Genomic DNA, 22,731 nt, shown 5'->3' with positions numbered 1-22,731 from the left:
TGTGTGTGTGTGTGTGTGTGTGTGTGTGTGTGTGTGTGTGTGTGTGTGTGTGTGTGTGTGAGTGTGAGAGAGAGAGTCTGTTTCTCACTATGTTTGTGCGCGCACCATTTCCCAGGGGTTGTGAGGCTAATGTGTGCTATAGGCTGTGAAGTGGAAACTAAATGGAAAGAAATAGTGGGACCCACAGCCACAACCTCCCTGAGGTCAGGATACACACAAACACACACGCATGCCTCCACGCACACACGAGGCACTGACACAGTTTAGAATACCACATAAACATATTTTAGATATGTGAGCAAGCGCTCAGATATGAAACTCGTTACCACCACCTGGATAAATACAGATGCACACCCACAAACAATCTGGGTATTTGTACATACTGACACACGCAGAACAAAACTCACACATCCAGTCTTTATGGCTCTCCTCTGTGTGTGGAGTAAAGGCCGACCAGGCTGTGACTTTTGGTCTGAAAGTAATAAATGCAAGCCCAGAGGATATATTTGGGACTTAGCAGGGATGTGCTGAGCCTTTTAAAGAAGTGTTTCTTTTTTTTTCCTGGCACATCACTTTGTTAATAGCCCTGCTTCATGTGCCTGAGCCTGTGAATGTTGCTAAATGTTGTTTTTTTCTTGTAGTTTCCGCCCCATGGAGCTGCCTTTTGTGAGTACAATGTTGACCATGTGCGCCGCATACTCCTCATACACTTATTACAGGTGAAACAGCCTCTCTCCTTCTTTTTCTCCACTTATGTAAGAAACATATTGAGTTGCCAGTCAGCCGGTTTAGTTAACAGCAGTGCTCAGCAACCGTGTTGACTGCCTTTGGGGCAAAGGGCCAACAAACAGATGTGAACTAAGAGAGTCTGATCTCTGAAGGCAGGTCGGGGTGGAGGAGAAGTCAGACATAATTTCTGTTTTTGATTTCACTCCACCCTCCAACTGATCGGCTGAATGAGGACTGGGAGGGAAAAAAATAAATACAAGCATCCGCACGGGTCACAGGCGGCGCCCAGATTCAGCTGCTGTGGCGAACATACAATTGAGCAACAAGGGCCGCAAATGCCAAACACGTCCACTGCTGGGCACTCTTGAAAAGGTAACCCACCACCAACCAACCTCCTATGTATGTTCACACACACATAGCAGAGAGGGGGAAAAGGGGACTCCATTGTGTTTCAGAGCTTTTTAGATTTCGTTTGGGGAAAAAAACCACTCAGGCTGAAAATTTCGTATTCTGATTTTCTTCCTCTCCACTTCTTCCACTTTTTCTTTCTGCTCCTTCAATAGATCCCACTCCCTCCCACTGCACAAAAGGGACGAGCAAGTTAAAAAGCAGGGACTTAACACTTTTTTCCATTTTTATCCTCTGTAGTCAGTGAAATTATGGACAGGTTTGTGACATTGTGTCTGCACAGCAGAGCCCCTAAATTTCCCCCCTTTTTCTTTGAGCGTTATTATCACTTTCTGCAGTTTCCATCAAAACCTTTTTTTCCAAGGCCTTTTCACAACCATATTTAGGTAATTTGTTGCGCTTGAACCCAACCTGACCCCCCAAGGGGGGTCTTTTCTGGATGGCCCTCCAATGCGTGGTTCCACCCCTCTGCACTTTTCTTCATTTCTTTGTTTCCCCCTCTCTTTACCCCTTTTCATGGGATGGAATCTATAGTATCATTGGGTGCATTCCATCACTGCCATCTGTGTTAACCATGATGTCAACAGTGGGATGGATGGTGGATGGATGGTTTGTATTGTCAACATATAGAAAGTACCGTATAAAGATTTAAAATATCACATATTTTAACATATCAGACATATCAGTGCAAAGATATAAAATGTCCCTTTTGACCTCTGACCGCTACCTGAAGGTCAACAGAATGATTTGAAGGTCAAAGTGATAATAATGCCATGTAGAGCTTTTTAAAACTATGTTTCTTTCTTCTTTTGTTTCTATTGACAACATATATTGATACAGTGAATGATATATGGGGACGCTAAATATCCCGTCACTTCAGCCCTCTGACCTCTTCAAGGTCAAATAAGGTCAAACCTTCATAAAATGTCTTTTACCTTAAAAACTATGTTTAAAATTCTAATGCCTTTTGTTTGGATTGGCAACATTAACGAAATGATAATGTATAGGAGGTATTCTGAATTTCCCGTTATAGTTTGAATCCAAATATCATGTCACATCTGACCCTAAAATCTGTTACATCAATAAAGAAAGTATTGTTAAGAGAAAGAGTCTAGTCAGTCTGATATCCTGTAGTATAATAATAAATAAATAATAAATGAATGCTCAATTTACTCATATGCAGTTATTTACAAATCAATACCTATTATTCATTATCTGTTCATACATGATGTTTGTGTAATTATCATCTGTCATGCTGCTGTTATCCGTTTTTTTTGTTTGTTTGTTTTTTACTGCACAAAATACAATACTGTTCCCTTAAAAGTAAATGCTGAAGCACTCCGAGAAGATTGCGCTCTCGGAGTGCTTCTTGCTTAGTATCTGTATCAGGTTGTCCTAATGGCTCCCTGAAAAGTCTTAAATGGATACAAAATGCTGCACAGAGAGTACTAATGAGGACTAGAGAGAGGGAGAGAGACAGGTCCTTTTTCTCCCATACTTGCCTCTCTTATTGGCTCCCCGTTAAATCAAGAATTGACTTTAAAATCCTTCTCCTTGCATACAAAGTCCTGAATGAACAGCTCCCAGTTTAGCTTTAGGAGTCAGACACCATCTTTGCCTTTAAGATTAGGCTTAATCAGTCCTTTTTGGTAAGGCTTTTTAGTTGAAGCTTGATCACTTGACCCTAAATCATCTCGAAGTTAAGCTGCAATAGGCTCTGAAGGAACATTCTCTTCTCCTGCACTTCCCTCTCATTCCTCCAAATATGTTCATCTTCCACTACTACATGTTATCAAACAGCAGATGAATCCTGTCTGAACCTGCTTGCTTGTGCTGGAGGTTTCTTCCTGTTAAAAGGGGGTTCTTCGTTCCCGTTGTCGTTAAGCGCTTGCTGATAGGGGACTGTCAAATCAATAGGGTTCTCTCTCTAATATTTTGCAGTATTAAATAGAGCAGTGAAACAGAACAAAAAACAAATGAACAATACATTACAACAAGGCCAAAGCTTATTTTAAAGCATAATGAATAACAGGAGGGCTATTGTTGTCCCTCAAACCACATGTGCTCATAGAAGGGTAGTCAAGGTGGTTTTAATCTCTAATGCTCTAATCTTCAAGTCATTTCTGAAAGATTTGTGTTGCTTATAGACTCAGAGTAGAATATGTAGTTGGTGTACAGTGTGCATACGCTTTTGCCATAAAGAAACATGTTTGCCTTTTTTGTTCGAGTGGCTGTCTTCGAAGACGTTTTTTTAGCGAGTGAAGATGTCACGTCTCTTCCTGGCCATTTGCCGCTCTTCCTCTCTCGCCACATTTTAAGCGCGACAGTGACTTTTGCCACGTGAGGCCAACTTCACTCACATGTTCCGCACTTTCATCCCCAGCAATGGTCCCATATGTTTGTCAAAATGTGTATGTTGTGTGCTTTTTCCGGCCCGATTTGTTCCCGTGCCTTCTCTCCAATGAGCCCCGCGCTCCCCCGGGGTCCGAGCTAAAGCCTCACGCTATTTATACAGACCGAACAGCTGGGGCCCTCCCAGCCAAAGCAGAGAGATGAGGGGTCAGGGGGATGGGTGGAGAATTTATCATGGAAACTTCAGGTTAAACCAACCGTTGGAAATGTCTCTCTGTTCCCTCTTTCTTTTTCTCTTTTTTTAACTCTCTCTTCCTTTCCTTCATTTGTGTTTCTCTCCTGGGTTCTCAGGTGCTGGCTAGGCCAGTTTGTGTTCAGGTCAGCTGGACGGCTGGACAAACATCACTCACTAATACCCTATTCCATTTCCCATCTCCCTTCTATGTTTTCTTTATCTCCCCGCTTGACTTTTGTTTTTTTTCTTTTTCTCCACAGCTGATGTTTTTGCCCCCCCCCCCAATTAAAGAGCTAGCTGTTTTGGACTGAATAAAAAAAGGTTGATTTTCCCTCCGACTGCGCTTCAACACATTTTGTCTTTTGTGGCGCCAGACAAAGCCAAAGTGCTGTTGCAAAACTGATCTTTTTGTGTTTTCCTCCTTTTATCCCTGCTCTGCGGCTCCTGCAGCGCTTGTCCTATTGTGAACCTCAACCCTGTGAAGTTCTCTCCCCACTGCTCTTCCGTGCGCTTATGTCATCCCGTCTTCTCTCACAACCGCTCGGGCCTAAACGCTGTGTCAGATACTTGTCACATGATCCACTCAGGAGGCAAGAGAAAGTCTGGGCTTATCGATGCTTCAGCTGGAGGTCTCTATCACAGTCAGACGTCCCATCACAGGCGTGCTGAGCTAATGAGAGGTGAAGAGATATTAACCTAATTGCTGTAAGGGACAGATATATAGATTGTGGAGGATGTAATAAGTCTTGACATGATGTTGGCTCCCTGTGAGATTAGCGGTTCAGTGCGAATGCATGTTGATCTGTGAATGCTAAAGGGCAAGGAGACATGCCGTCAGGCAGTGAAAAAGGTATTTATTCAGTTAGCTAAAGCCCAAATTGCCAGAAGCACATAGTTACACTGAGGGTTTTTTTGTTTATTAACCTCCTAAGACCCGAGCTCTTCCACGGCATGCATTTTTAATTTCTCTTTGATATTTGGGCATATTGGGGTCCGATGAATGTAAAAACAAAGAATTACCAGATTTTTTTTTTTAACCTTATTTTTGCTTTTTAAGAAAAATAAGAACCAAATATGAGGATATTATTTTAAAATTTTGATAGAACAGTAGCAGTATAATGCCCTCGAAACTGGATATCAGGCCCATGTAGAGCAAAATTGAATATTTTGGTCTAAATAACCCAAAATGTGATGTCCACATATGTGGACGCCAAGTCCTAGGAGGTTAATGGATATAATGGAAAGATTACCTATATATTAGGATTGCAAACAGTACTTAGCTCCAGGGTACACTGGATGTGGGTTTGCGACCAAAAGTCTCCAGTGTTTCCTCGTTCAAGTGGCTTCAAAGGACACAGCGAAGGCTTCGGAAGTGGATCTTTGAGTCAGCACAGAGCCCTTTTTTTTTTTTTCTTAAAAATTCACTTGATGGTCTGTGCTGTTTCTTTGTGTAACTTCCTGCTCTTCTCATCTCCTCTGTGCTGCTCGAAGCAGTGCAAGTCCAAAATAGACCTATACTTAGACTACATGGACTGGAGAGACCCTTCCAAAGCGTGCTCTGGTCTGTCTGGTAGACTCCCAAGCACTGGCTTTAGTAGGCACAGTAGCTGACCAATACAGTGCAAATAGTGAAGCTACACTTTGTGGCTGCAGATTAAAACTTACTCGAATGCACGTTTTAATATAAAAATGGCACAGTGTCAGGCTGGGCTAGTATGCTCCAGCTGACAGATGATGACTGTTCAAAGTCAAAGTGATGTTTATTGTCATCGCAAGTAAGTGCAAGTGGCATTATGCTCTCTATATATTATATATTCATTACAGAGAGGATGGAGGGATGCTGGGATTAACAAACAGGGTCCTGAGTGTATCTACAGTACTGCGCTAGGTATGAGTTCCATGTGCAGATATAAATTACACAAGCTATATAGCTACAATGTCCAATATGGTTAGAATAGTGCTTTATTTATTGAATGTTTGCCTTCATCAGGGTGCACTGTTGTGTGTGTTTGTTCTCAAACTCACTAGTTTAGTATTAAGATTGCACCACTGTATGAGTTCAGCCACTGATCACCAACTGTGTTTGCTTGACCTTGCATTTGGAGTTTGCTCTTTTTCTCTTGTTCTTTTCATCCCTTTTGTTGTGTACCACAGTTTTGGTTGAGTCAACTCAGTTCAAAGTAGATACGTTGCACAAGTTGTGCGTTTGTTTGAGTTGACGATGTAGTTGAACCAGGAAATTTTTAGAAAAAAAACAACAACTTGATATCAGAAATTGTGGAGATATTTTTAAAATAACAGAAGACATTTCTTGATTGCTAGCACTGGATGGAGGTCAAAGAAAAAGCAGCCGCCTGCATAGATATAGTGACAGTGCCATTACACCTATCGGCATCACCTTTAGTGAAACTCGTGTCAACTCACCTGAGTGAAAGAACATTTTGTGTGACTGTGCAGTTTAGTAACTTTTAGCTGAATATTAATTGTGTTGACTGGCCTTTAGGATTACAAAGCTTTTTTTTTTTTTTTTTTTTCAACCAACAAAAGAAAGGCATGAGTTATCTGTCATGATTATGCAGTGATATTTGAGTTTATTTGTCAGTGCAGATAAGGGGGCTTTCAAAAAGGAGAGACGAGCATGACGGCCGAGATGAAATGGAAAGCAAAATCAAATGGAAAGCGATTATTTCTGTCTTCACACTAGTGTTTTCATGTCCAAGTGGTGCATTTTTCTCACTTTCCTCCATCACGTGCCCTCCACTGTCAAAGCAACTTTCTCCTTTATACTTGGGAGATTATCAGAACTCTGTCATTACAAAAGTCAAAGTTTAACGTACACAACATTACCACAGTAACCATAACTGTTAGACTACACTAAATGGTCTTTGTCAAATTTGATCTTCTGAAATAAAAAAAAAATAAAAGATTTTCCATAAGAAATAATGTTACATAAAAATTAGGTGAACTTTTCAAGCTATGAATTGGTGTTATTGATTAATTTTAGGATTAAACATATGGCCAGACTTACTGAACAGGGCAAAATAGCATGTGGGTGCAATCCCCAAATAACGCCCATCAGTGCTTAGTTTCGCAGCTACAAGAGAAGGAAAGGTTTGACAGGAGCATCAAGCCTGATTGTGATTAAGTGGAACTGCCTATTTGAACATAATCCTGAGTATAGGGTGTGTAATACCAGAGGCATTGTACTAGCTAAGTAGTTTTTTCCTGATATGTGATTAATTTAACAATGTAAACCAAAGTTCTCGTGCTGTTCCAACTTATAAGCTTTCATCTCCCAACCCAGTTGGATGCTACAGCTGCAGGACATAAAATATCTTCTATTACTAATCTTCTATTAAGTCTAACTGGAAATGGGATCCATTTAATAGCTAACTGATATTTCTTTCAAAACATTAACATATGTCTTGCTATATGGATATTTTGAGCAAACCCTAATAGTGGGAAATAGTATGAGCAAATCAGTGAGCTGGTAGATGAAGGGTAGCAGATTCTGCCAATGGGCAGACCTTAAGATAATAACATTAATACTTTTTACCATATGATTATATAGAGCTGGGCGATAGAACGATAACGATATGTATCGCGATATAACTTTTACTCGATAGAGAAATTAAGCTATCGCGATAGACCTCGCCGCTCTTGTCCTCAAAAAAAAAAAAAGGTCAGCCAATCCAAATTAAGTAGCGCAGAGCCGAACCAATCACAGCCGCAGCGTCACGTCGCGTGACTTGTTACGTACAGCACAAGTGCCAAGCCGCACGTGTGTTTGTTTGGGAAGCAGCCAGCGGGTAATGGAGCCAGCGCGTAATGGAGGAAATGAGTGTGCCGACTAGAAAAATCAACCGAGCGTGACCGAAGAGAAAACAGATGATGGTTCCAATGCCGGAGAGATTGTCGAACGGAAGAGCCATAGAAGTTCCGTAGTGTGAAGGTATTTCGGCTATTTCAAGTCTGACAAAAAACAGAGTAGCGTGCACTGTAAATTGTGCCGAAAGCAAGTCTGGAAATACAATAAACTGGTGCATGCGTCACACTGTGCGCCACGTTATTGTTTCGGTGAAATGAATTTCTACAATACTGTTACTGTTAATTCTACTCTCTGCAGTGTTTAAATGCTTACATATACACACAGTTACTGTCCCTCCACACATACGGCTCGGTTCTGCTTCTATGCCCCAGCTTTGTTTACTTTTTCCCACCGAGGCTTCTAGACTTCTGATTGGCCAACATTTCTGCACGGTTAGGAATCTAGCGCCACCTGCTGCTTTGGCATGTTCATAGCAGCGTTTTCCTTCATTTCTGCCTTTATGTGTGGACGGGATTATTTTTTAAAACGAAAACGGAAAATCTCCGTTTTCAAAAATACCCGTGTACGTGTGGACGTAGCCTCAGTCTCTGACTGGAAGCGCTAATTCGTCATTCGGCTTTTGTCAGACTAAAGTAACTGTTAAAACTGTTTGAAAAGCTACAGCTATACAACAAGGAGAGATTGAGAATTTCCTTTTAGTTCTCAGTTTATTTGATATTGACAAAAGTTAGTCAGTTTTGTCTGTTCTTCTGTAAAACAAACTAAGATTTATTTTTAGAATTAATATTTTGTTTCTAAGTGGAATTGACAATTTAGTCTGTTTCGTTTGTTCTATTTTGAAACTTAAACGCTTTAGCGGCTGCCTTTTGTGTAGTTTGCAATATTTGCCTTTATTTATCTGAAAAAGTCTCATGTTCCTTAAGTACATCTACCCTGTTGAACTTATTATGGGAAATAAATATTTAAATAAAAACAAGCTGCTGATTATTTCACATTTTACTTGTGAGCAACGGCACATTTAAATCTTACAAATATAGTTATTTGGCTGTATATCGTGATAGATATCGTTATCGCCTGAAATGAAAAAAACATATCGTGATATGAAAAAATCTCATATCGCCCAGCTCTATGATTATAACATGTGGACAGATAAAAACAGCTGAATGCTTGAGGGCATGGTCATAAACCCAAATCCATGTGCAACACTTTACATCTTCTATAGCATCCTCTTATAGTATATTCTACAGTACTGTCTTATGTCATTGCCAGCTGCCAACTATTAAGAACAATGTGTAAACAATCAATGCTGATAAGTCACACACCACACACGCATGTCATCTCAAGCCCACATCCTTCTTTCTTTTAACCTAAAATGAATCGAATAATGCATTAAATTAATGATTCATTTATAAAATGTTCCCCCACTTCTCTTTGTGTGGCCCACAGTCAACCTGCTTTCTTATTAGAGTTGGATGTGCTAAAAATAACACAGCAAGCACATTTTAGTACCTGCTTTACAAAGTCTGCTTAGTAAGCCTCCTAAAGAAACGTAAGACCCAGGGTACATAAATCTTCAAATTACTGCATATTGTTTAATTGAGATTCGGTGTGAAGCCATGTTTGGCCGAGCTGGAGCTTTAAAGTAATTCCTCTATTTCCATTGTTTGCTTTAAACATTTAATGGCAGAGTCCAGGATCAGTGTCTGTGTTAAAGCATTAGACTTACCTGTAATAGAAGCTGGCATGTGTTTGGAAGCTAAATAGACAGCCTTGAGGAAAAAGGAGATCCATTCTGACCTTATCAGTGTTCTGCTGCCTGCCCTCTTCATTATTTGACTTTCGGCTTTTGGCCGTTGATGTTTCCTTGCTTATATTTGAAAGCTACTGGAATCCATGCCAGTGGTTTCCAGCCAGACTTCTCTTAAGTTTGAATGAATTAATCTACTAGGTCTCAGGCAGGGCAGCTATTTTCATTTAGTTTTTTTGGCAGCTGCTTCCATCTGGAGTTAAAGTATGATGTTTTTGCTTCTCCTCCCTCTGCTGGCATTACAGGGTTTATTCTCTATGATCTGCACTGAGATATCTGTTTGTGCAAAGAAAGATATCCTCTCTTTGGACTTGTTGCAATCAAAGCAAGCAAACAGAGAAATTACATGTGCAGTTTAACAAGTTGGCATTATTTTCAGATGCAGCATCTGTGCTTCTCCAATTAGAGTTAAATGACCTAACATAATGGGGCAATTAGTTAATGAAACAAGGACCCCCTCCCCTCCACAAACTGCAGCTGCAGCCACAACAAACAATTGTTTTGAGATCTGTTTGACCCACCAGATTCATACTGGGTTTTCACTGATTACCCCGACACTTACTGCCTGCATGATTTATGTGTAGTTAAGTGTCAGTATGCGTGTGGGTGGGTGCACTTGTGAAGCTTTTCATTTTCTTTGACTTAATCTGAGGCCAACAGACTCTCTGGAGGCAAAGCTAGTAAGAAGTGGCTGGATCCCTGTGGAGGAACTAATGATTGGCCGTAGTTTTGGCCTCAAATGCGTGCTTGAATACCCAGTACGCTCATATGCACATGCACACATCCATATTGTTACAATAGGTTGTTATGTCCCTTAAATAGCCCCATAAAAGATACTAAGATTCACTCCAGTAATCTCATATTTCACAATTTCAAAAAATTTGCTTTCACAAAAATGGTCTCTGACATACATTGACACAAAGCACTGGCTCCAACACCAAAATACGCAGACACATGCACATGCACACACTGAAACTTTTGCCTTGGAAAAACCAGCCGCCATTGCCTGCTCCACTAGTATTTGCCGTCATAAAAAAACCTCTTTGCATAAAAGCAGTAAGGCATTATCTATGCAAATGTGACTCTTACAACTAGAAGTGCATTCTACATGTTGCACAAAGCCAAACTGATACCACACTGTAGAGCAGTCCCACTGTAGGTGCCTCAGATGCAGAACTGCGACTATATATCAGATTTTTCCCCAGTGGTCGCACCACCCCAGCAGCAAAGGAGTGGGTCGCACTGACAGGCTGTATTGTGCTTTAATTATATGTTTCCCAGCTCGTCTGGATAGCTGCTGCAAAGAAAGCCGGAGCCTTTGTATTCATTAACGTGAGAAATAATTGCATTTCGAGAATGTAGAGATTGCACTGAGCAGGCTTCCTGAGCTGGTGCTGTCTTCGTTCTGTGAATAATCACAGATAGTGATGTTATCTAATATGTCTCTCACAACTTTAAGACTGACCTGTACAAAGACTTAATGCGTTTTATAAATTTCTCTCTAGTGTTGGGGTAGCTACTGTGAATCTATGCACACTCATTAGCCATGGAAGTGGTTACAAAAGTAGCAAGTTGCTCTACAAGGTGCTAAAAAGTGCCGTAAATAGCAAACTAGGAGCAACCTCTGGGCTGAAACATGAAAATAACAACCACGGCTAGATGCTAGCAAGCTAGCTAATTTCAAACATTTCAGAGCATTTTAATAGAATTTATGAGAGTGTAGCAAAGATTTATTGTGTAGTAGAATTGATTCAAGAAGTCTGAGTGAAGTCCTAGAATTTTCTTTGCCTTTTACTGTCACATATTACCAGGTATTGGTCTCTGTGCGCTACATCGTTACAATTTACCAATGTAAGTTGCTAAACAAGTATGCTAGCACAAGCTGAGAACATAGCATTCCACCATATTCTCTAAATAAAGTCAGTTATAAAATAACAATGAAAAATGTGAAAACTACAGAGTCAATTTCTACTGCTACTATTGCTAATACTTCCTCTTAGCACACTGAGTAGGGCGGGTTTATGCTAATGACTCTTTTATCGCCTTCGTTCTTTTTTTATTCCAGGGGAGATTCAAATGCTGTGAACTGATAGATGAATGAACAGCATCCTGTCTGCAGTGCTTGTCATGTGTTAAATATAACTTGAGGGCTTCCCCTCAAGTGGTGTTGGCCTACTATTGTCCACGACTATCAAACACCCATTAGCCTGGGGGCCAGTTGCCTGTCAGCTGTTGACATAACTTCACATTTTGATGTTAAACCACATCCGGAGGTTGAACTGATGCTGAGTGACTTATTTAAAGACACCGTCTTATTCTCCCGCATGAGTGATGTTTTCTTCGACCTCTCAATCACGCCCCCATTTTGGATGCACTTTTACCCCCCCCCCCCTCCCCATTTCTGCTTCCTCTTTTTGTTGTGGGTAGCCATTAGCCATATGGTGCAACAATGCGCGCATCAAAACAGAGGCTTAGGAGGGAAGCGCTTAAAATTGAAAGGGTGTTACTCTGTGAACATGTTGCGGAAGAAGAGGAGGAGGAGGGCTTTGGCTTGGCCAGCCTCTCGGTGTGACCTGGTGGGTTTGGGGGGGCTGGAGGCTGGGTGGGCATTGGCAGTGTCAGGGTGTAGAGACGGACGAGGATTTGGAAGAGTCAAGTACTGCTGAAAGGGAAGTTGTTGGTGGTCTGCAGAGTTGCAGCAGCTGCCTCTGAAAACAAACGGAAGAAATAAGGGAGACAGAGAGAAAGGGTTGGCAGGGTGGGGGGGGTGGGGGTCCGGTGGAAGCCGTGTGGGCTCTTCACTTGTGGGCTCCTCACTTTTTTTTTTTTTTTTATTTTTTTTTTTTTTTCATTGCTTTAATGTGTTCGGAGAAGAGAGAGAGAGCGCTTGGCCAAAGCCAATGGGACCTCACGGGCCCCCCCCCCCCCTTTCCAACTTTACTCCGGCCAGCTAAACTAGAAGTCCGACACCCCCCTGTCCTTTCCACCATCACCACCACCACCATGGGTCCTCCTCTCTCCCACTTACTTGCTCTGTATTCAGCCTAGGTGCTGGAGTGACAACGAGCCATTCATTGTGGAGGTAGAGGGAAAAGACTGTGGATCTCTCCTGTGCGTTTTTTTTTTTTTTTTTTTTTTTTTTTTCGGTGGAGGGTGATGGGGGCAGTGGATGGCGGAGGAGAAGGTGGAGGGGCATATTACTGAAATGGTGAAGTACGACAGAAAAAGGAGGAGGCGGGGAGTGAGAGAAAGTAAAAGAGTTAGAGGAGAAAAAAAGGGAGGGGTGAATTAAAGTAAGAGCGCAAAACGAGGGAGGAAGGGAGAGCGGGGTGGATGGAGGGGAGGCAGAGCTGGACTCACAGTGGGAAGGTGGGGGGGAGGGAGAAGGGAGAGAGGAGAGAGAGTGGGCTACCATGCCGAATGAGCAAGAGAGGCGGAGAGGAAGCGGAGCTCCATCAGATGAAATGAGGTGAAAGTAATTCAGGCATTAATCAAGCCAGGGCAAAAGGGAGGGTATACTGTGTTTCCCCCCCCCCCCCCCCCCCCTTTTCGCTGCGGAACTGAAAGCCAAGGTGTGAATGAAGGAGCCCACAGTGGCCAGCAGAGAAGCACCACTGGGTCACAGCATCAAATCATGTCCGAGTCGAACACCACTGCTGCTTCCACTGCGGACCAGGTCAGTTCAAGTTATCGTTGTTTTTTCTGTTTGGTTTTTTTTTAATTTTTTTTTTTTTTTATTTCTTCTTCTTTTTTCTTCTTTTTTAAAAATTTTGCAACAGAAGCGGGCACGCGGATGTTTCTTCTCTATCAGGTGCACCTGACGCTTAAGCGGAAGGAGACCGCTAGGAATACAAAAGCTGAATCCCTCCCCCCAAAAAAAAAGAAATCACAGGTTCAGGTCAGATGTATAATATCTTTAGATCCTAATTCGGAAGTAGTTAGAGGGAGTTTCTAAGAGCAACCGAGTGAGTGTGTGTTTCTTGGACTATCAAAGCAACGATTGTTTTGCCCGGAGCTGCCTGGACAACGGTACAGGGTCCTGAAAGAATTGAATTCATCAAGACGAGCTATTGTCTGCGCCGCCTTATTTTTCGGTGATCATTCAGGGGGTCTGTGACGACTCAATACCCCCCGCACCACGTGAGGAGGGGGACGCAGCTCTTTAAAAACCCGACCACGTGTGGCAGCCCTGAAAAGTTTTATAAGTAATTGCAGTGGGAAGTCCGGGCTAGCGCTGTGAGAGATGGGGTTGGTAAGGAAGTGGGCTGGTCCGCCGTGTGTGTGTGAAAGAGAGTGACAGAGTGGAAAAGCAGTAGCGTCCAGAAAGGGACGATATTTATACCCAGCAGCCCCCCTTTCCTCCTTCGAAAGCGCCTTTAATTGCACACTTTGGCACATACATCCTTCGCTCCGCTTCCTTTTATTAACTCTCGGCTGACTTTGAAACACTTTGAAACAATTAAATCCTCGGATCTGCTTAAGATAAGATATACAGTTATTTCTTACAGCAGGTAGAGACAAAAAGACGGGGGAAAAAAAAGATGTGTGTTTTGTTTTGGGTTTTTTTTGTTTTTTGTTTTGTGTGCATGTGTGTGAGCGTTTGACCTTGCTGCTGGCTTGTGTTGTTCGCCAAGTCCTTGTCTCCTGTTTCCGATTGCTGCTGTCAAGGCTGACTCAGCCTGCTGTAGCTGTGCAGGCAAATACACACGCTGAAAAAACACATACAGACTCACACCTGCGGGCATATGCACACAAATGTTTCAAGTTATATGTGTTCTCATTCAAACAGGTACTTAAATTACTCACGTACACATCCACGAAAAAGGAAAAATCCTGGAGTGTAAGGTTTTGGATCAGAATTCTGAAGAAATCTGGACCTTCACAGTGTGTATGTGCATGCAGGTGGAGGCTACTTGGGTGGATGTGTGTGTTTGCTTGTTCTTACTGTGAACAATTCCCTGAAGTGGCATTCACAACTGACAGCAGTCCACATGCTAATCCGCTGATTCTGGACAGTTTAGGTTTGGTAGCACAAGCGCCACATTTCTCCCAAAGCTTTGACTGACAGGACTTACTGGATCTTTCAGGACTTCCAAAGTAGGGTTGCCTGTGTATATAAATGCAGATTTCACTCCATTGCCCGTCGAAGTTAAATGCTGGAATCATTACCCGTGGAGTGCGAACTGAACTCTTAGAGTTCTAATTTGTGCATGTTTGCAGATCTGCCTGCTCACATTTGAAGAGAATTATAATTATTCATTCAGTTTTGATGGCAGACTCACTGTCATATATATATATATATATATATATATATATTATATATACTATATTATAATATATATATATATATATATATATATATATATATATATATATATATATTATATTATATATTATAATATAATATATAATATATATATATATATACTATATTATATATATAATATTATATATAATATTTTTTGAATAGTGTTATTAGAAATGTAGAGTTTGCAGATGCTGCTTTTTGTCTGCAATAAAAGCTGAGGAGACGTGGTTTGAGTGTTGACTGAAAAAAAAAAATGAAACAAAAAAACAACAACAACCATGACCTCATAGAAGCCCCCCAAAAATGGATAAAATACAAGTATGGTATCTGTTCATTGGAACAAATGTGTTTGGGTTTTTTTCATTCTTTTTTTTTAATCGGCAATTAACAAGCCTACGAATGAAAGAAACCTGTTTGAATGTGATGTTCAGTATTTTATCTTGTATAAGGTAACGTCTGAAATGGACGATTAAATTTTAAAAGACGAACAAAAGCCTGTTAATGGTAGTTTATTAACAGTGTTCAGGAGATCGTTTTTTTTTTTTTTGCAAAGGCAGCCTCCACCACCAAAGTTGTGGTGCTTTCTTGAGCTGTCTGCATGTGCAAAACGGCAGCGATAGCTCAGTGCTCGCACAATGACCATGTCATTGTGGATATATCCACCAAAATGTTCATTAAAACCCATTCAGAGATGGTGCTACACATGTTACAAGCTATTTCGCACACTGACTTGGTGACCATTCCCTCACCTGAACCCTGTATTTGGGAAGGCAGGTGTTGGAGCGCTAACATTCCCGCATTTCACCATAAATGGTGGGGTATTTGTAGTTCCTGTGAAGATTATGCATGTATGTAACTTTTTAAATCATTATTATAGCTTGAGGCTTATTAAAATATATGCAATATGTACAACCTGAGGTTGTGTTACCAGCTTGTAAATGCTTGTCATGCTATAAGTGTTAATTATATAGTGCTCAAAAAATTGAAGGAAGGTTTGAACCATGAGCAGGTTTTGCTTTCATTTTGGGTGTGATTATGAATTCAGCCCTCAAAGGGTTGATGATTTGTTTTCAACACTGTCTCCTTTTGTATGTCAGTGAAGATTTTCAATTTGAAATTTTTATTCATGAAGTTCTGATGCGTGATTAAGTCATTTTTTAATTTCTTGAGCTGTGTGTGTGAGTGAGTGAGAGTGAGTGAGAGAGTGAGAGAGAGAGAGTAGTTGGCTTTTTAATATAAATTATGTGTCAGTTTTCTACTAGTCATTGCTTTTTTTCCCCCCTAGAGGTGAAGGATATAATCAGGAGGTTTGAGGGAAATCTCTGTGCCGGTACTGTCTGAGCTGCTTACTGTGGAAAGATTCAAGTGCTGGCTGAGCTGATAAAGTTCATGAGACAGACAGACAGAGACAGAGACACACACACTCACTCACTCACTCACTCACTCACTCACTCACTCACTCACTCACTCACACACACACACACACACACACACACACACAGCTGAACGGGGTTGTGTGTGTGTGTGTGTGTGTGTGTGTGTGACACGATCAGAATATGAAACAAATAACATCTGCTAAATTTGGCAAAGGCATCTGTGGATTGTGTTACAGACATATTTACTGAAGTTTGCATGTTAACTAGGTAATCTCAACAGGTACTCGTAGGTAACTATGTAATCCAACCGTCCTCTCACCTCTGTCCAATCTGAGAGGAGAAGAGTAAGTAGTGCATCCCAGAGATTATATTCATCTTTGCTATAGTTTGTTATTCTGACCTGTTGTCAGTCATGTTGAAGGGCAGTGACTCGATGAATGAATCATGTGATGTGACATCCACCCACTCTAACACTAATTATGTAGTAAAGAGAGAACAGGGCATTTCTGACACAGGAGAGAAAAGAGTGATGCACCGTGGGCATGACACCAGTGAGATCATACATAACAGTAAATGGTTTAACCAACTGCAATCCCCTACTCAGTGGCCTTTAAGAGCATCAGTATGAGAAGGACTGAGCTGCTCTTACATGTGTACAAACAGTAAAGTGGAACAATAGGCTGGTAAAGTATTTTAGTTAACTTAAAGGTTATAGCTTTTGTTTTAAAAAGGAAAAAAATAATACTCCTTTTAATTTAAAGTTACATTTTTAAAAAATGGGTTACATGAGCTTTACTTGAATATTTGATTTCAAACCTAACATTCATCCAACGGCACCATTGATTTTATTTGGCTTTCCTTTTTTCTTTTTTCTTTTTTTTTCTTTTTTTTTTTGTCCAGGTGCCTTTTAGTCAAACTCGTGACTGAAACCAGTGTCGTTGGATTTCCTCATTTCCAGACAGTCTGCATGTAGGAAAAAAAGGAGTTCTGTTCTGGCACAGCCCTAGCCATTTACCTTATCGTTATCACAGTCTTCAAATACTTCTCCATTTTCTAAAATCATCCAATATCCTGTCTCAAAAGTAGCGTGGCTGCCCAGCTTCGATCAAAACTGCGCTCCTTCATTTCCGCTGTCATTACACGGGTCACGTCCTTCCTCATAGACTATTGTCCCAACACGGCAAGTACAATCTACCGCTGAGGTCTTGTGTGATTTCAAGGCACGCTTGACTAATAATTGCAATAATAAGAAGTTCAGATGGATCTGGTAATTGCTAAGTGAGTGCTTGTGATTGGTCTTGACACACATCCTAGTGAAAGAAGAGATGAGATAGATCAGAAACTATTTCCATATCCCGAAAATGGCTCTGAGTGCCCTGTCATAGCTTTGACTTCATATTGTTTTGAGAAAGTGATTCAGCCTGTCGTTACTTTAGCAATTTTATTACTATATAATATATATTATATATATTATATATAGTATAATTATATATATATAGTAATATATATATAATATATATATATACTATATATATATATTATATATATAATATATATATATATATATATATTATATATATATATATATGACACACATGCGCGCTAATCAAGTAAATTTTAAATTTCATCTGATAAGTTCTGTCAAATTTACGATTTTACATTAGACTTATATAGCAAAGTTGCATGTAATCACACTACTCAAAGGCAACTTTTTTTTTTTTGAGGCTTTTGAGTCTCTTAACTTTTTTGTTTCAGGTTTTCATAACTCAGAGTGCATTTTTAGCTTCAACAGCTGACCCAGATTGTTGCTTTGCAGATTTTCACACAGTGCTTTGACAAGAAGCGCTGTTGTGCAGAAAAGTTCTTCCACTGTGGAGGCATTCATCCAGCGCTGCTGCACTCAAACACCGACCTTTTCTGTTTATGTCTGCCTTCACGGGCGTACGTCGACATATTTAGCCTGTCTGCCCTGCAGGCGGTCACGGTTTTAGTGCCAGTTGATGTTCTAAAACAACCCTTTTAGCTTAAACATCACAAACGGATTTTTTTTTAATTTTTTTTTAATTTTTTTGGCCACAGTGTTGGAAAAATAAACATTATCAGGAATTAAGAACCATATTGGAATGGAATCAACTGTGAAACATCTTTGGATGTCACATATAATGTTATGGTTGCTGCTAATACAGTTCAGTACATTACATCTAGCGTAGGAAGCCAGCAGGGGCCCACACATGAACACACACGCACACAGAAAGCGAAACTCTGCCCATCTGGGGGCAGGTGTTGCAGTTTATGGAGCGTAAGTGCAAAGTAGCCGTGTTCAATCACCGCACCAAGGCTTAGCGAGTAAGGGAACAGACACATGTGGAAGCGAGAAACAAGAGAGGCTGAAACAAATTTTTAAAAAAATGTATGTGTGTGAGTGAGTGTGTGTGTGCCCCTTGTCCATCTCCCTGTGGTGGCTCTAACCTTCGGTCTCATTCTGACTTCACTAAGTTGGGCTTCCGGGCTCACAGCTGCTTTGCAGAAGCACAGCCTCATACTGCATCACACACAGCAAACTGATGATACATGCATGGTTCAACAGAAGAATAGAAGAATTAATGATGGATAGTAAGTGATTGGCTTGCTAAAGAGGAGAGCTGTGTAACTGATGGGAGGGATAGAGAACTGTGGGGAATTGTTATTGCTCAGCTGTTTTAACGTGGAAGTCCAGTTTTCATGCTGAGATATATAAATTCACACAATGATTCATTTTTTTTGTTTGTTTCTTTGCTTAAAAATGAAATGCTTTTTTTATTTGATTTGATTTGATATAACTTTATTAGTCCCACAAGGGGAAATTTTATAAGGCTGCCGACCTATTGCACGCAATGGCGGCGCCATCTTACCCTCCGACCATACATACATTACACAAAACATCACATGGGGAAGACAGGTCAGAGAGGTATAACAATGGAAAATGCACCACATTAGTTTACTACAAGTTCGTGCTTTGACTTCAATTTGACTCATGAATGTAAAATTTAGTGTAATAGCTTCTCCTTAGTGTTTAGTGCCACAGAGTTTCAAAGTTTGTGACCAGATTTTGGGGGGGATCATAACTTTCCTTAGCAGGAAAGCAGTATTTGATATTTGATAGCTAAAGTCAAATCCTCCTTTTTCTTTGGTAATCTTGGGATGGGATGATACATGCTTTTATCACAGCCATACTGGATTATTGCAGTTCTTTATTTAGTGGAGTGGGTAAAGCACTACTATATCAATTACAGTTAGTCCACAATGTTGCTGCTATGGCTCCTGAGTGGTACAAAGAAAAATATGTTCATATTACACCAACTCTGGCATAGTTCCAGTGGATACCTCTGCAGTTAAGGACCCAGTTTTCATATCCTTTAGTTCACTTATAAATGCTAAGAATCTGTCAGAGATGTTACATATTGTTGCACCCTGTTGAATGCTTAGGTCAGCTGGTCAGCAGCTGTTAATAGTTCCAAGCATCAGACTGGCCTCTACTGCCGGTCAGTCCTTTGCAGTCACAGGTCTGTAATTCTTCCCCTCCACATCAGATTGTCTGATGTTACTTCCAATGTGAACCTAGGTTAACACTCACTGATTACTCACAGCATTTTTTCCATTTCCCATAGGGCTGCCACAGGAAAAGCCTCCATATATTTGATTTAGCACAGATTTTTACACCGGATTCCTTTCCTGACGCCACTAGGGTCATCTGTCTCTGGGGCAACACTAGCTTGTTCGCCCCTGATTCTACAGCTAAATACTTTGTCCCTCCATGCAAACTCCTGTGGTACAAATTATATGGCAATTTTGGAATTTGTTTTTGAAAATTTGTTGAAAAAGGGGGAAAATAATATTTCTTTCTTATGTACCTTACTTAATATGCACAAGACTCAAACACTACAAGATGTATTTGCAATGATTTGTGTGTCATAAAACCCAAAGTTTTGCTCACAGAAGCCAAACCGCTGAAATAAGAAACTCTGGGAAGACTTTTGTTAGAATGTGTTTCACATGCCAGAGATACCTAAAATGACAGGGTTTGGGCTTGAGGCAAAAGGAAAGGTGGAAGCAGGCTTTGACCTAGGGGGCCGGACCATGAGGTAGCTTAAACACAGATCATTTTGTTGTAGTTATTATCTTACTATCTAATTCTATCTCTAAAAGTGGTCAGGTTTTTTTCCCTCCTGCTTTGTGAAAACTTGTCAACGTCAACTGTCAGTTCAAGTGATCTTTTATCATCCTTAAAGTTGTTAGAAATGGTATTGATGGATAGGTGAAAGGAGCTCAAATGTGAAAATGCACTGTTGACCATTTTTAATAAAGGGTAGGGAGCAAAATGTGTGTATAGGTGGGTCAGTTAGCCCTGCTCAAGTTAGCCCTGCTAGAGTTACCATCTTCTTCCAAAAACACCCTATTCAGGAATGTTGGGGTCATGGCAAGGGTGAAAAAGCCTGAAGCTTTTAATGTCACTGGTCAACACCTTTCAACCTGGGGGTTTTAGCCATTGGAATTGACATAAATCTTTTTTTTGTCCTATGGTAGCATTGATATTTATCGTTGGCCTTTGATTTTAGGCCAAAAAAATAGAGGCTGAATCTAAAAGATGTTTGTGGGATTTTTTTGTACCTTTTGTGTTTGAATTCATTGATTTTGATTAATTAACATTATATTGGTCCACATGGTCACATTTTCAGGAAGCCATAGAAGCCCTTGACCTTGGACTGTACAACACTGGTGACCACTGATTTATTCAGGTTCATGGAAGTTTTTAATACAAACTGGAATTAACTGGATCATTGTGGGGAAAATCTGCCTTTTTTGGTTAAGGTCAGTCTCAGGCTAATCAGGTACTACCGTTAATTTTGTCATTCTGGGAAATTAGGATGGAAGCTCCTTTTCATCTCGACTGCTGTGATAATTAGTTAACAGTGACGGATGCTTTTACAGTCTGTCAGGCTGAGAATCGGACTTATGCAGCGCTTTTACTGCTCCACATGCAGCTGATTAACAAATGCTCTCTAAAATACCACACAGGCAACATGGTAGAGTTAGAAGTTTGTATTTATTTAGCATTTGCTGCCAGCGTCTCTGTCCAGGACAATCTTTGTTATGTTAAGAAATTGGACGTCCAGTTTAATGTGTCCATATATCAAGTACATTTGCCACATCTGTGATGGAACATCCTAGGACTTTTTACAGTTTAGCTTGGTCTTATTTTTTTTAATTTTGAAAGGCATTTGTTTTGATGTTTCACTGTGGGATGTGCCTCCCTACGTATTCCTCATAAGCATTTATTTCTTTCCCACAGTCCTGATTGGCTGGTTATTACAACAACTATGTTGGGCAGAATCACCCATCCTTAAGTTGCACTATTCAATAGCCGTTAGTCAAACAGCTCTATAATTCATTTGAGATAAGATTACAGTTATCTGTAAATTCATCCAGATGCCTCCTTATTTATTAGTCATTTCTAAAGTAATTAAGAATCATAGCCTTTCCACCAAAGTGACCAACAAAAAACACTCCAACATTAGTTACCCTCTTCTGTGTTGCATCAATTTGGGTTGTCCAGACAGTCATTCTTCTTTCTTCAAAATAACTTACAAAACAGCAAGTCGGTGGCTGCAGGAGTTGCATCGCATATTTAATTCCTATTCAGACCACATGTGCTTCCATTCTCAGCTGGTGCAACTCTTCCCTCCATAGACTAGAACAATAAAACAATATCTTTTGGATAACAGCTGAAGAACAATGTTTCAATTTTCTCTGTAGGTATAATTACGCCCTTAGTAAAGTTAAATGTCAGTGTGACAACTTTATATTCCAAATCGCACTGTAGTGGTGCCTTTTTCTTTGTTAATGGTTATGCTGTAATGTTGCTATAGGCATTTTTGCAAATGTATCTATCTAAATGTATCTAAATATATAAATTCTCAATATATTCACATTTTTTTTGGCAACTTTTTACAAAACTGAGTGAAAAAGTTCATTATTATATTGACAGTAGTAAAAGTACAAAGCGTCAGATTAAGCAATGCTTCAGATTACTGAGCAGGGGGGTCATTTCAGTTATTACCAGCAAAGTAGTTGCATGTTTAATCAGCTGGGAATTTACCCAGATTTATTTATTCATTTAGACAGATCTTGGACCCCCCCCCGAATGTTCAGCACAAAGTTACGCCGATGAGGGAACACATAAATGGGAGGTGGAGGTTATGATATTTCATAACTTCGTACTCATACTTAAAGAGAAGTGAAAAAGAATAATGAAGGACTTGTTACTGTTTTTTTGGGAGGGGGATTTGTCTGGGTATTTGACTCAGAGCTGATCAGGAACAACTAATAAAGGAAGTACATAGACTTAAAGAAACTCCCAATCAGGAGTAATAATCAGGAGACAATACTGTCAGACCTGCTGAATCAACAAATCACATAAATAGACGAAGTGGAAGTAGTCTAAAGATTCACAAAAGGCAACACATCACGCCAGGATCTAAAGAGACTTGAGAACAAATAAGAAATAAAGTCATCAGCATCTATCAGTCTGGAAAGGGTTAAAAAGCCATTTCTAAACCAAACCATTACCCATAAATGGAGAAAACCTGGAACAGTGGTGAATCTTATGAGTGGCCTACACAATTACTGTGAAAGTGACTCCTGACTCAT

The 22,731-nt window shown here is 40.4% G+C and overlaps 1 protein-coding gene across 2 annotated transcripts in view; it reads left to right on the top strand.

The window, feature by feature from the left end:
- slc6a9 (solute carrier family 6 member 9) overlaps positions 1-22,731 on the top strand; it is an 89,076-nt gene that overhangs the window by 18,079 nt on the left and 48,266 nt on the right. Inside the window, exon 1 of one of the 2 annotated variants that reach the window (XM_042225447.1) lies at positions 12,887-13,036. The exons of the other annotated variant lie outside the window; for it this stretch is intronic. Within the exon in view, the coding sequence (XP_042081381.1) occupies positions 12,995-13,036 (42 nt within the window). The 5' untranslated portion in view covers positions 12,887-12,994. Of the gene's footprint in view, positions 1-12,886; positions 13,037-22,731 lie in introns of those variants that run through there. 2 annotated transcript variants of the gene reach the window in all.

The sequence above is a fragment of the Haplochromis burtoni genome, unplaced genomic scaffold, assembly GCF_018398535.1.
Source record: "Haplochromis burtoni strain Fernald_Lab_line unplaced genomic scaffold, NCSU_Asbu1 Contig_172, whole genome shotgun sequence".
NCBI lineage: Eukaryota > Metazoa > Chordata > Actinopteri > Cichliformes > Cichlidae > Haplochromis > Haplochromis burtoni.
Note: the sequence above shows the minus strand (reverse complement) of the source record. Positions and strands in the feature narration are given on the sequence as shown.